The sequence below is a fragment of the Grus americana genome, chromosome 2, assembly GCF_028858705.1.
Source record: "Grus americana isolate bGruAme1 chromosome 2, bGruAme1.mat, whole genome shotgun sequence".
Classification (NCBI taxonomy): domain Eukaryota; kingdom Metazoa; phylum Chordata; class Aves; order Gruiformes; family Gruidae; genus Grus; species Grus americana.
Genome location: NC_072853.1, coordinates 129,455,617 through 129,470,542, shown reverse-complemented (window position 1 = coordinate 129,470,542; position 14,926 = coordinate 129,455,617). Strand labels below are relative to the sequence as shown.

The following is a 14,926-nucleotide window of genomic DNA, read 5'->3' as shown; positions in this document are numbered from 1 at the left end:
CCTCGACTGGGGTTAAAGTGGGATGAGGAATCCCCTTCCCTTCACTCCTACCCGGGGCGAGCCGCCGCTGCTGAGGGTTGTTGAGGGCAACAAGGTCCTCCCGCTTTGCCGGTACGGCGTTTTGACAACGGGTGCCAAACACCTCTGCCTTTCGGTCCTGACGCCTGCCTAGCCGGGGACAGCCAGCACGGAGGCTCGCCCTGCCCGGCGCACAGCTGCCTCCGCGCCACAGCGTCCACGCACGTTTGCGAAAAACCACCGAACCGAAACAAAAACCGTGGGTGGTCCCACGCTCTCCTTTGAACTCTGGTGGCGGACGGCAGCGCGCTCTTATCTCGTACCGGGAGACCTGCATTTAGCCTGGCCGGGAGGAAAGAAACACTAATTTCCTTTGCTCCGTTTAAAGCTTTATTTACTTAGCGCTCTGCGGGATTGGCCAAGGTAAACTAACCTGAATCTGTTCTGCTGGCACATGGATAATGTGGGAAGGCCTGTCACCATGGTGATGAACTGCATTGCTTTCTTGTTCATAAATGGCATCGCGTTCAGGCTGAGGAAGACTGAGGAACCTTCGGATCATGGAGAGATTCTCCCAGAGGGTCCTGTTCTCTGGTGAGGGATCTTCTTTCCAACGTAACAGCTCACAGAGCCACCCCTTGAAGATAACACCAGCAAAACATTAGTTTTTTTTCCTCACTTCACGAGGGGCAAAACGAGGGCGAAACGTGTACTTTAACGGCGCTGCATTCTCTCACGCGCTCCCCCTTTCACTGTATAAGGCTGGGCTTAAAGCAAGCACCGATACGCCGCGAGGCTGCCGCGCTATTTCACAGACCCTCACCAACCGCGAGCGTTTCGGAGACCATCTTCCCCTTGGTCCCGCACCACAGCGCTGGTGCGTGTGTGCTTGGAAACAAACCAGTTGATGAAGGCGGAATCCCTTACGCGCTCCCCCTCCGCAGGACGGGGGTTTCGCTGACGCCACTATATTCTCTCTGCTGCCTATTTTCTTTTACGCAAGGCTACACCCATCTGAGAGCATCGACACGGTGTTTCAGGAGCCAGTAGATTGTCTGCTGAGCAATTTTTAAAATCCTGGCGCTACTACTCAAAACAAGAAAGCGCTTCAAATATCTGCCTTGACTGTAGGGCTGCCTAATGTAAATCGCAGTGGCAGAGGAGCTCCCTAACGTCCTTTCGAAAGAGAGGAATCCTTTGACTAGACGTAGGCAAATAGTATTTTCTTCCTACCTGCTACAAGTAGAGGTACCTCTGCAGGTGAACTTATTTCAAGGGACAGATGATTATCTGTTACATTATTTTTCTCACAGACCCAGAAAAAAACACAGTCTCTCAGTTTTACGTACATTATTAGGGTCTGGGATGGGGGGCAAGATATGCTCAAGCTTCTGATAAACCCTTTATACCACTTCCAAATCACAGGACAGCAAGTTGCCTAAGAGTGCACCTACTCTAATGCAGATGTGGGTTTGGGATACATGCTATGAAGTCAGCTACAGAATCCCCTGCAAGAACTGCAGCGGTTGCTAATTTGCTTCTGAAAGAGACCAACAAGTTTGTCTTGAAAACTTAACAATTGTTTTCTTAGGTATTCATGAAATTTAACTGAGGATTTCTTTTCTTAATTGTGCAGTGGTAGTTTTAAAAGAAGAGTGCAAACGCTCTAGCTAGCACAGTGTGCATCAGCAGCAATTTTTTTGTATATTAAAATTTAGAAACAAAATATTACACGTATAAAATATGCATACTTCCTTTCTTTTAGCTTCAAGGATCTGTTTTCAAAACTAGGTCCATGCAATTTCATTTCTTAATGCTGTAGGAAAGATAATGTGACATTTTATTGAATCAACAAATAATATAAATGTACAGAAGCTTTTAGATCCTTTTTATATGTACTGGTAGTTGAAAAATGGTTTATCTAGACTAGTTTACTACTAGATACAATAGATACATAGATACAATATAGATATGTATTTTCTTGAAGACATTCATATCTTTAGCTAGCAGTTAATAAATGCAGTGTAAAAATATTGCCACGATAGGAAGAGGTGAAAGTAAACAAATAATCTTTATGCATTCATATTGTATACAAAAATATTTAGTGAGGTGTGTATAAAAATTTGAAGTATATTCTCTTGGATATAAGTGGAAAACTGAGCAAATGACACAGGAGAGAATGCCCCCAAGAAGTAGAAATAATCAAAATGACAAACGTTAGAGAGATGGTGGTAGCAGAGCTGAGAAAGCAAAAATTTAAATGGGGCCAAAATCCGCCGGGTGCTCACTAGGTGTGCCTGGGAGGGAGGGAGGGGAGCGGCGGCAGCAGAAGGGCCCCCTTGCACCCCGGGGATGGAGCGCACCCCAGTCCTTGACCACGCGCTAAGGGAGCCTGCCGGTTATTGGCCAGGGCTTCGCAAGCTGGGCCAAACGCCTTCATATAGAGCACGTAAAGTACAGCCTGTCCCAGCTGGAATCCTATGGCATGTTTTTAAAACAGTGGCAAGTGAGTTCTCCCTCCCCATCATAAGGTGCCCTGGGATGCGCTAGCGGGTTACGGTACGAACTCTCCCTGCCCCTAACAAAATCAACACATTGCGCATGGTTCTCTGCCCACCTTGCTTCCACGGGGATACGTGCTGGGTTATGCTCAACAGCAGTATTAGTTTTCTGCAGCAAGTTAAAAGATGTACAATCAGAAAACATCGGTAGTTTGTTGGGGATGGAGGGGAGAAGAAGAGAAACAAATCTGGATTTTATTTCTAATTGAAATGCAGTTATAAATTTTTTCATTAAAAAACCCCTACAAAACCATCCTGCCCTGAAGCATAAAGATTATTCTTTGGTTGTCTGGAGTCTACACTGCTTCACATCGAAAGTGTTGGTCCTCTTTCTAGTGGTGGTGAAACCGAGAGCAGAGCTGACTATGATGGCAGTTCGGGGAAAGTGAAAAAAAGACAAGACAACCTGTGCCCTCCCATGACAGCTCGCTAAGGTATAGAGACAGACTGGAAAAGAAATTGCACCACGGTTTTAAAAGCTGCACATATTTTGTCTGGTGACCACATGAATCATGGATTTTTATTTTTTTTTTAAAAAGATGGTAGAAACTCTTTTTCAGTAATAAAAATAATTCCTACGCAATCACATTATATTCTGATAAAACATATTTCACAAGAGTTTTTGTTAACTAAGAAATTCCTTCTCCCCTTAGTGTCTTTTCTGTGTTTCTATACTTACTAGATCAGTCCTTATTTTTATTAATTACAGATGACTAACATCACATTTCCAGTATTTTCCTATCAACTTTTGCACTGAAATAATGCTTCTAATTCCTTATCTAAAAATGATTTGATGAATTGTAACCCGAAGCATGTCTCTGCTAAGCCTTTCAGGGAAACTGATTTTGAGATATTGAAATCAGATGCTTCTGACACGATACACAGCGTAGACTGCTGTCCTACCAAAATGTCTCTTTTCCACTGGTTTCTTCACATTTTTAAAGAAGTAGACAGATAGTCTGATGAAACATATGACGGGCAACATGGAAACAACCAACTGAACTCTTCTAAAATTACAAAGACAGGGAGAAATTTTTGGTCTTCATGGTTTCTTCCTGAAAATACTTATGAAAATTGATCTCTCAAATGTTCTCAGAAAAGACAGTGAACGGGCAGTAACAGAGGCTGTAGGGGTTTACTTTGTTAGGAGACTAAACACTTAATGCCAGTATGCTTTCTTTTGGTTCAAAACAAACAAACAAAAACATAAGTATTTTGTTTAGTTTCAGGTTTGGAATTCTGTAACTGACATAAAGGTCATTCATAAAAGTCAGCTAAATGAGAATGTATGAAATGTTTCTGTAAATTTTAGGAAAAATGATCATACAGACTTTTCTAATGGTGAATTTTAAGTTCCGTAAAATTTCTAAGTTTTGTTTCCATTGGATCTAAAGAAGTATGAAGTGTTGTAGTTAATGCAGTTGAATTTACAAGTGAACCTAACAAGGCTGATTTTTCTCCTCTTACACTCAAATGTAAGTCTAGAGTAATTTCTGTCTGGTTCAAACAATTTATTCTGAAGGAGGGCTTGGACCACTGTTTTTTCATCTCTTTATAGTCTTACAGGAAGTGGAAAGGACCACAAAATAATAAGGAAATATTTATAATTCAGATTAGATCACAGCTGGTTTATACAGCATATACGGTACATCATTAAAAAAAAAAAAAACCAGCCTTAAAGTAATTAAGCCAACGCATCTATGCAGCAAGGCAAACCCCCCAAAACTCTGCAATGACATTGGGAACAACCTTGATTTTAAAACACAGTAAATTTGCCAGGCAACATTACACTGAATATAAAGAGAGTACAAAGCAAAATATAAACATTAGCCACATGTAAATATGTTTGGAGAACTTTCAGGATGTTACTACTTTTCAAACTGACAAAGTTTAATTTGACACCTTCTGTTCTAAAACCTTTGTTTCTATTCAAAATCACGCCTTTAGCTGCTATCAATCACTATGCTCTCCCTATTACTTAAAATACTGGCATGGGCCCTGGATAAGCTGAAAATGCCATGCAGATGAATTCTGAGATAATATGTTCAAACCTGTTATATACAACACAAATCCTGTAAAGTTATGTATTGTAAACCTACATTTATTGGGAACTAAAAGTCTTAAATCCATCTGCTACAAAGAAAATACTGTTATGCACTTTCAAGTAACCAAGTACCATCTGCAAAGGTCTTGCTACAGTAAGCAAGAAAATGGTGAAAAAAAAAAAAGATGCTAAACCTAAGATATTTAAAATAAATAAGAGTCTTCTGTCTGGTTTTCTGATAGGGATTTAGTAAAGAAACATAAGACATTAGAGGAAAAAAACCTGTGAAAGCCGAACTGCCAAACTATTGCAGGAAAAGCGCAAAGAGGATAACTGCCAAACATTAGACTCTGCAAGACCCATAAGCGTGCTTATTTTAAAGAAAGCATCTATGCATTTTATCTATGTATACAAATGCTATTTTATTCAGTCTGACCTGTGCTGTGTTTAAATAAAATCTTCTTCTCTTTCATGTAGAGTTTCTAGCAAACTATTCTTGCATTCTGGTATATTTCTTATTAAAAGGAAAAAAAAAACAGATAATTGAAATCTGCACTTAAGGTGTAAATACCAATTCTAAATAGATCAAAGAGGGTAGCATTACAATTATGAAAGATGTTTTCTGGGCAAGGCTTTCCAAATCAGCAACAAACACATCTAGTTTGAGAAGAAAGGGCTTCAAGGTGGAGCAACTGAACTCTTTCGTTTGGTGAATTTGTTATAGTGATAATAATTTGCCAAACGAGGATTATTTCTTGCAGAATAACTAACAAAGATGCCAACATTTTTTAAAAGAGCTATAATTTGAATCGAAGAAGGCAAAACATTTTAGAGTATCAATGCTAAGATATGAACAGTTTTTCTTTGGTATAGTATATCTAAGATTATTCTGTATCATTCTCTGGGGCATATAGTATAATAAAAATATATGGTGTTAAATCAGTCTAAATAGGGAGGTATTCGATACAAACATTTTAGCAGGAAGTGTGAATTGCACTTCAGCATCTACTGTGAACAAAGACTAAGTACATAATCCATTAAACAGTACTTCTAACTCAAAAAATTGAGTATTGTAGACTAAACTAAAGTAGGCATTTTGAATGAGCACATTTTCAGCAACTAACTATAAAGCTAGCAATTTATCATTCAGCAAATAATTTTCTACTTTTAAAAGAATCTGTAAGTGTTACTTATGTTAATGAAGACTGTTTTTAATCTACCCACAAACATGCTAATAGAGGGCAATTTTTTTTTATTTACAATGCTGAAGGCACTCTAGTTTATAGAACACAGATATGAAATTACACTTGGTGAAATGGGCTCTTAATTGTCTGAGCAACCCAAATCCTTCACCTTTAACACAAAAGCTTATAGACAAAACAAAGGAAAAGAACTCATGAACTAAACTTTAAATATTGACTTTTTCCCCTTCAAAAGCCATCCAACTTGCTTCACAAATCTCATTTTTGTTCCAAATGGCCACGTTCATCATAGATATTTCCATTTCTTTTCAAAACAGAATCCACGCATAGAAGAGAAGGAAAAAGGCCGACATCACCACTACAGTATATGCATATAGTCTTGGTCTTTAGCATTAAACTTGTAAGCTGCTCATTGCACAGAAAGGTTGCTTTTGGAAAAGTCATAATACTTTGAACGAGATACATAATGGTAGCAAAGGAGTACTGAAAGCATTTTAAATTATTTACTAGGTTAAAAGGGTGAAATGGTACTTTAAATACATCAAATTTCATCATCTGGGCCATTTTTTGGTGGCAAAGTGGTATTGATCTTTCCAAATGCTTAAAATTAACTATTTCCAGAAGGTCATTATTTGATTAAAGGCATTAAAGTTGAGGGCAAGAAATGATGCACTTTGTCTTCTTTCCCATTCAAATAATCATGTAATTTAATCAGAACTATCCCTTCATGTCCTGTAATAAAAATGTTTGTCTTAAGATATTGTTCTTTACCTAACATATTAACCTTTAAATGTTATGAAGTTCTTAAGAATAATCTCTGCTTAGAGAAGATTCTTCCATAATGCAATGAAAGGATCTCCAGAATTTAAATTGATAAGGCCAAATTTCCCTTACACATTGATTGGAAAACGCATTAAACCCTTCAACTGCGATTTCTCACAGTGTTCAACAGGATCGAAAATTCAGGGAGTTCTGAGTCAGTAAGCTCATGCATATGGCATTGGGAAGCAAAATAAACAAATGTCACTTCGGCACGAACAAATACGACAAATAAGTAACAATGGACAGTGCTTTAGTTTATCTGGGAAATGCTGTTTGCGTTCCATTTGTATTATCTGGAAAAATACAGCAGGGAACACCCACCGCAGGGTAAGAACAGAGCATTTAATTCAGAATTCATTTTCAGGCTGAGATTGCTTAAATCGGACTTCTTTCTGGGTGAAATACCTGTGGGTTCAGACACGGGAACAAGCCTAGATGATGAGAGCAGCCCTTTTTAGCCTTAAATGTTCTTCTGGAATTTCCTGACTGCAGGAAAATTTATTCTGACTGCCGGTTTATCTTTCGCAAAATACATAAATTGTCCTGGTTATCTCCTATGCAAAGCAGAATGGACCTAAATGCTTCACAGAAGTGAAGTCTATTAAAAACCCAATATTTTTATAAAAATTTAGGAAAACTAATAATCTACCAGACAGTAGTTTTTGATACCGACACGTTTGTTAGTGAAAATCTTTTCAGTTTAATTTATATTTTCAAGTAATTTCAAGCACTGACCTCAGCGAGGCACATACTTTCCAGTAATTTTAAAAACTGCCGTGAATGTTCAATACTTTGGGATATCCCTATTTTTCTCACAAAACTTTGTATCTTTAATTCAAGAAGGAAAAGCTGGTTTTCAGCCTGTTCCAGAAGATGAGTAGAGATACCAAAACACGAATGCCTCTTCTTGAGACGTGGCCTAAAGTGATAATGAATGTCCCCAGAAAGATGGTTGCCTTAGTATTTTATTTACACTAATCAGCCTTAAATTTCAGGCTTTGGCTTTGAGCATTCCCCTAAATCAGAGAAAGTTTGAAACCTGAAGCTGTCCTTTATCTCCAGCTATTTCTGGTTTATCTATATTACTGGCTTTCATCACTAGAACATTGAAAGGGGAAGCCAGATGTGAATTTTAAGTAAATCTGTATCTGCCATCATAATAGATGAGATTTAGTAAAACAAACAAACTGAAAACCCCACAACCTCATAGGGCTTTTCAGAAGAAAGGTAAACTTCACCAGCAGAAAAAACTTCCTTTGAAGAATACTGAAACAGATTATGCCATTTTCTTAAATTTTTTATCTAACCTATTATTCAGCTGCACCATCTGTCTGGATGTTACCTCCACCTTTTCTCTGGGTTGTGAAAAAAATAAATAAATTAAAAAAAAATGACCAAACAGCTAGCAGTGGTATTGATAGTATTTCACTGCAATTTTCAGGTGATATTTTACGGGAAAAGGATTCCCAACGTCTCTTCTTCCCCTCTGCCTTTTCTCCTCTCTAGCTGCAGCACTTAAAAATTAAATACGTATTTCTATTCTTGTAAACATCTAAACAAATAAATAGGAAGAGCAAACTTGCTAAAGCAACCTGTAAAATTCAGTGACGAGCAGCAAACAAGTACAAACCCCAGATGCCCCGGAGAGCTGTGGTCCTGCTCCTGCAGTCTCGCCCCTCGTACTAGACCTCTCCCTCTACCCGGGGCCACGGTGAGTGGCCAAGAGCCAGCACTACCGAAAAACTTGTCGGGTTCAGGTCTGAGGCTGTATCAAAACCGGTGGATACGTTCCCTGTGTATGAGCACTTGAGACATACCACCAGCTCATGGGAAGGAAAAAACCTAACCGGTAACTCTAAAACTGACTGAAAACATAAGTATCATTACTTTTTAGGTGAGTACAAAGGGAACTGAATAATCTAAATGAAGCTTGGTTTCTCTGCTCTTAGCATCCTCCACCTTTCCTTTCCCTTGTTCAAAAGTATCTTATTCACAGTATTGCCTTCAATTGCCTAGCAATGATAGATAGGCACAAGCCCTAATCAAAACCATAATATGCATGCCTTTGAAAATCTTACATAAAATGTAACTACATTCATATGTAAAAAGAGGGCAAAAAAGTAATAGAAGCAAAAAACAGTGGGTGAAGCTCTACTCTGCCTTCCTCTACTCCAGACCCTTCCTCTTTCACACACACGATTCAATTGGCATCGTAACCGCGATACACACGTGACAAAGATGGAATTAACAACTTAAAAAAAAAAAGTCTAAACAAGAAAAAACAACTGCTAATTATTAAATAAGTCAGTCTTAGTCTGGCACATTACTTTTTATAGTACAGGCATGTAAAATGGGTCAGTGGTTTTCACAGAGGGTGACTGGTAATATATGGCCCTTTATCTTTTATTTAAGTAGAGAGAAGTACCGATTTCACTGCAATACCAATGCTTCAATTGAAAGTAAATATAACCCTAAATCCAACCATGACCCTTAATAGCCCATATTTATTTATTCTTCAGCATGCAATCAATGTTTGTATGGCAGCTATATCTGCAGTTTAGTTAGAGTCTTTAATAGAAAGAGCCTGACAATTTTAAAAATCTTTTTTACTACTATCAATTTACAAGTGAGGAGCAAATGTTTGTTATCACGTTACTTACAGAGATTTAACATTTGCTTTGGGAGAAAGACCTCTAGTAAAAAGGTCATAGGTCAAAGCGTCACTTCCATAATTACTTATATGTATATATATCACATTGTTAGATTTATTTTTTTAAAAAGACTATAATTTCCCAGAGGGAGTAATTTAAATCTCTGGCTTCTTGTCATAAGCTTTTTCTTTCTAGAATTCATTTTGGATCACAGGAAGATCTACCACACATGGAGGAATCACAGGCTCATAGATATTTGGATTTCATTGTAAATTCAGTTCAGCTAACAAGACGTTCCAACGAGCGACATCATTCCAAAACATACACAGCCTAAATCCGTTCTCAGAAATCCCTTCACATTTTTACGGCCTAAATAAATGTTTTCATCTAGATTTGGATTGGACATTTAAATATTCTGAGAAAATTTCTTTTAATCTTTCTCTTGCAGTTCAGCTGTTTTCTGTGGCTCTGTTTCATAGTGAAGAACGCTTAATGCTCTGACAATGCCAACGGTGAGGGGACTCTTAAGAAAATTGAAAAGAAACTTTCCTAACTTTCCTCCAGATTTTGTTAACCACAGAAACAGTCAGCAAATTAATACTGCCCATTACCTCAATGGACTTAAAAAAAGTTCTTTAAAATCCACACCTGTGAAAGACAGACGCCTGCCGGTAGATGAGAAGGGAGCAGCCAGAAGCATATATCTCACCCATGGAAAAAGAAAGGCAGGGAAGCCCTTAGAAAGCTGAAATACCCTTACATAGAGCATGGTTGCTCAGGCTTGAAAGAATAGGGAAGCTGGATCAAAAAAGAAGATGGAGAGATCGGGTTTCTCCCTCCCAGCCAGGCCAGGGTGGGAACCAACACAAGAGTGTTTTCAGGTAGTTTGCCATCAGGTTGGCCATGAGAACAGCCACAAGGGAAAAGCTCCTGGAGAGAGCAGTGCTTAGCGTTAGACTTTTCCTCACCGGCCAAGGAAAGTGCCAGCCAAGCTGAGCCCCAGCCGTATTTCCAGGCAGCAGCTTCAGCAGCAGCTTCTGCCCTTAAATGAGGCGCTGCATGGAGCAGGCACGCTTCTTCCTGCCCCGCTCCCTCCGTCCCGTCCCCTTGCCCCAGGTGAAAAGGATCAATGCCTTTAGTTAGCCTCTCTCCTCATATTCATGATTTCTTAGATGTGAAGCAAACTGGGCACCCCAAAGCAAAAATAAAAAGAATCTGAAGCCCTTCATAGCTTTTTTAAAAATAACTGTTTTTATATAAACAGTGGAAAGTTCCTATATCTGTAGAGCGTTCTCTTGCATGTTACCTGTACTAGAGATGCTAAGCACCTGGCTCAGCAAAATACCTCGTCACCTAAGTAAACCCACAGATGTAACTGATAGGTGTGCAAATCTTGCTCAGTTGGGGTCCAAAACTTCAGGGAAATCTGCTAAGGACCGTTCAGTCCAAACACCTTTACTTTACAAAGATCCTGAAAACTATTTTCGTGTGCTTCTCAAACACCATCCTGAAATAAGGGAACATGACACTGCACAGGAATAAAAATGAGATGACCACTGAATAACAATGTGGACTCAGATAAAATTTGGCAGATTTGGAATGAGATAAATATTTGCAAATTGGAATTTTTCCCCACTTAGCTAGCTGCATGCTTGCCCTAGTGTATTCGTAACCAAAAATCTGAAGTTTGACTTAGAGAGTAAATTTGAGGAAAATAAAAAAAAATGGACACAATGAGAAATTACTAGGAATACTGAAATTAAAAAATATCTGGAATAAAACATTGTATCCTTTCTCACCTTGCACTAGAAATCCTTTAACATCCTTTCAGGTGTTGTGTGTTTTGAATTACCCAGTTTAACATTAAGGGAGAAAACACTTGTCTATCGTTTCTAATTCCTTCCTCTGCCCAACAGCCCTTCGCCTGAATTGTAACTGGTCACTCCTTTAACAAACTGCTTCTTGGACCATTACTGTATATTTATGTTTGCATAAGATGCCTTTAATCTTTGCAGTAACGTGTTCAGCAGCTCTCAGGTTTTCAGGAAGAATTTTACCCTGTCATTTCCTGTTTAGTTACGGGTTGAGCTCGCTTTTGTTTTCTGCGCTGTTTACTTGGTACCCTGCTTCCCCCGCTGCCGGGAACCTCGGGCTGCTCGCTAACTCTTCAGCCTCCTCCTCGGCTCTGGCACTACAGCTTTGTTTTCATTTCCGTACGTCATTAACTCTCATACAGCTCGCTCAGGTTCCCCCCCCCCCTTTTTTTTTTTTAATAATAGTGCTTCAGTTTCTTCATGTTAAAACACCAATATACTGAATCTTCAATAGCCTCCTGAACCAGCGATCTGCCCACAGCAGGCACGAGCATCCTGAGAAATCAAGAGTACAGCTCTTTCCCCAGCAAAATCCGTGTTGCAGGGACGGGAACGATGTCTCACCCACGAAGCCGGCAGTGCTGTCAACCAGCCCTCGGGTCCCCAAGACCCAGCGAAGCCCAATGGCGTGGGGTGCCCATGCTCTACCCCACGCACAAGGGGATACTCGTGCGAAGCGCCTGCGTGCAGGGGGATGTCCCTGGGGTGGGACTCCGGCGCGCAGGGGACAGCGGTAGGACAGGAGAAAGAGGCAGATGGAGCGAGAGTGGATGTTGAGGGTGTATACGGGAGAGGAACGGGGTGGGGAAAAGTCAAAGGAGGGCTAAGAGGAGAGCTGTAACGAAAGAAATTAGTGAAGGTGGCGATAGGAAAACAAAACAGAAGGTGAGGATACAGAAAGCGGGAAGAGAGAGATTAAGAAAATCCATCCTGCCAGACAGAGCACCTCTTCTCAGGCAGACAGCAGGTGCTGCCTGAGGAAGAGCTGATTCACGCATCTGGAGTGTAGGAACCGAAACACCTCTACCGAAGAAAGAAAAACTAAAAATAAAAGATTCAAAGGAGGTAGGAGAGGGTGCCATGCTTTTTTTATTTTGGCAATCCAGTGCTTCCCAACTGCCCGACATTTTTTGAATAGCTTTGCAAAGAAAGGAAAGCTGGATTTCTGGATCCTTGCAAGAATCCTGACGATTCATTTCAGCATTATCTCTTCCAACATGAGCCCTTCCTGCCCTCCTCTTCATCTTACTCCAGACCCATTTTTGAGACACCTGCAGTCATAGCACCTCCAGGACGAGATTTCCGCTTTGTTCGGGGTCTGCACGGACCCCGGGGGAGTCGGTAACGGAGGTGGCACTGCCGTGCAGCGAGGAACGCTGATGGCACACCTGCCCTGACCTACTCCAGCTTGGCTCTGGGGCACTAGTCACAGTCACTAATTGCTGGCCAAGTGGTACGAGTGTGGGTCTTTAACCCTCTCTGCAGCAGTCTGGGGCCAACTACGTCGCCAAATTTTCTGCTGCAAACTGCGCCTTCAGTGGCTTTCAAAATCTATCCTGCTCACCTTCTTCTGACTGATTTTGAACACTGAGTCTCAGCCCCCCGTCTCCCGCACCTTTGATATTGCCACTGCATCACAAGTCACTGGCAACGGATAAAAAAGATCTCTTACGAAAGCTACTTTTTTTTTTTTTTTTTTTAAAACCTCCCCTGGAAGCCTTATTACAGATTAGATTTCATGAAATTCTATCGGATGCACTGCACTGCTCCTCTCGTCTGACAATACCTGCAACGGCTTCTGGGGAATCTGCTCAGTTGCATTCTGCACACCTACAGTTTTCTTCCTTGCTGTAAGAATTGTTATAGAACCTTATAATTAAAACTTTCTATCAAAATTGTATTAGGTTTTTTTTTTCTCTGTGTAGGAAAAGTAGTCAACAGTGATCTACTAAAGAGTAGACGGTTTCAAAAAAACCCCTTACTAAGTTGTGAAGGTTATTTAACTAGGGCAAGCTGAACAATCTAAGTGAAAAAAAATGGATTTATAAAAAAAGCAAAACAATTTACAGACAACATTTAGTTTCCATAATCTGCTTTCATAAGAAATACTGGAATGTTTTCATTAAAAAAAAAAAAAAATTCCATTTGCCAACATTCTAGACACTTTGAAGATTCTTTTTAAAAAATAATCTTTTCCCCAAAGGAAGAAATAAAGGGAAGAGTTAACAAAGAGACAAAATTCATGATGAAAAACTTTGGCAGAAAATTTTATTTCTGCTAAACTCAGGTAGCAGCGAATACTACATTTTTGATTAGAAGCTCTTCTTAAAGCGAGGTGTTTTCTGGCATGTTATTTTGAAAAACAGCACAGTAGGATGACTTCTTTAATAAGTGGGCATAAAACCCAGAGATTAGAAAGTCTCAGAGTGAGAGACAAAACCCCCGTGCCATACCCGATTTCTTTGCCAAAGCAAGGAAGGTTTTTAATAAAGGTCATGGAGAAATAATCTCTAAAGACGGCAGTGTCTCTTTCCCCCTATATGTTTACTCTTTTATTTCACTCCTTTACAGTGACAGGCAGCCCTTAACACGTGCACACACACATGCACACACAAAAGGAAACAACAACCAAAGAGGAGAAAAAAAAAAGAAAAAAAAAGAAAAAAAAAAGGAGCCTGAAATTTTAGTTACACCACATGTGGTTTTCATTTGTGAAAAATGAACAAGCTGTTTGTGGTTAAACTGTCTAATCTGCTGTTATCAATCTAGCGCTGCATTCAAGATTTACAGGATACATCAGCTTCTGTGCCACATTAGCTGTAAAAGGGAGAGGGGGTGGGAGGAAAAAGGAGGAGGAGAGAGTTTATCCTGAGGAATAATATTTCCAATGCAGCCACACTCACACTACATCTGGTTGTGCTGGTAGCGGCAGTTAAATTGAAATATTTCACAGCGTGTGTCAGAAACATGCAGAATGGTAATTATGACAGATCTGATTAAGCCTGAGTGCCACTAGCTCCCTGGCCAGCTCCGGTTGTGCAGGTGTGACCTTGTGCGTGCCTGCGTGTGTAAATAAAATTAATTACAAGCGAGAGGGCGAAGGCTTCGGTGACATCACAAAGCGGAGAAACTCCCAAGGGGGAGACCTAATGGAATATTTTCCCTCAGTCTAATAATACAGTTCATATTGACTTGAGGTAATTAGTGGGATCATTAAAGCAGTTTTCCCGGCGTATTTGGCTGCCTGATCAGATTAGTGAAAATGTTCTTCAGAACAAGCCCTGTGTGGTCTGCCAGAGAAGGAGGAAATAAAAAGCAACAAAGCATATTTTGGAATGATAAGCAGCGCTGGACTTTTTGCATGGCATTTTGCAGGGCCGGTCTCGGGAGCCTGGGCGCCCAACTCTCCTGACCGATTCAATCTTTCATCCCAGGCGCACGTGCTCCCGCTGCGTGTCATCTAAGACTTTTTAAATTTTTGTTCCTCTATCCTTCAAAAGTACGCCCTCCCTATCCCTCGATGCTTAAAAAAAAAAAAAATATCAGATAAAAGCCTTGTGGAAGTGCTAGCCTTAGAAGAACTACATTAAGGTAACTGGGGGAAGGAAGAAGAATAAATACGTGATCAGCAACCCCCCACATCTCCCCGAAAAGCTAACGGAAGACTGAAGGCACTGGTTTGAGAATTGGTAACATTTTCATTTCCTAATGAGCTTACCCCGGCAAAAAAAAGGGAAAAAAAAGAAAAAAGTTT

The 14,926-nt window shown here is 40.1% G+C and overlaps 1 protein-coding gene across 8 annotated transcripts in view; it reads right to left on the bottom strand.

Annotated features, from left to right (window-relative positions):
* SATB1 (SATB homeobox 1) overlaps positions 1–14,926 on the bottom strand; it is a 93,672-nt gene that overhangs the window by 4,490 nt on the left and 74,256 nt on the right. For 7 of the 8 annotated variants that reach the window (XM_054817554.1, XM_054817556.1, XM_054817558.1 and 4 more), the window contains exon 10: positions 452–655. The exons of the other annotated variant lie outside the window; for it this stretch is intronic. In XM_054817554.1, the coding sequence (XP_054673529.1) occupies positions 452–655 (204 nt within the window). The remainder of the gene's footprint in view (positions 1–451; positions 656–14,926) is intronic. 8 annotated transcript variants of the gene reach the window in all.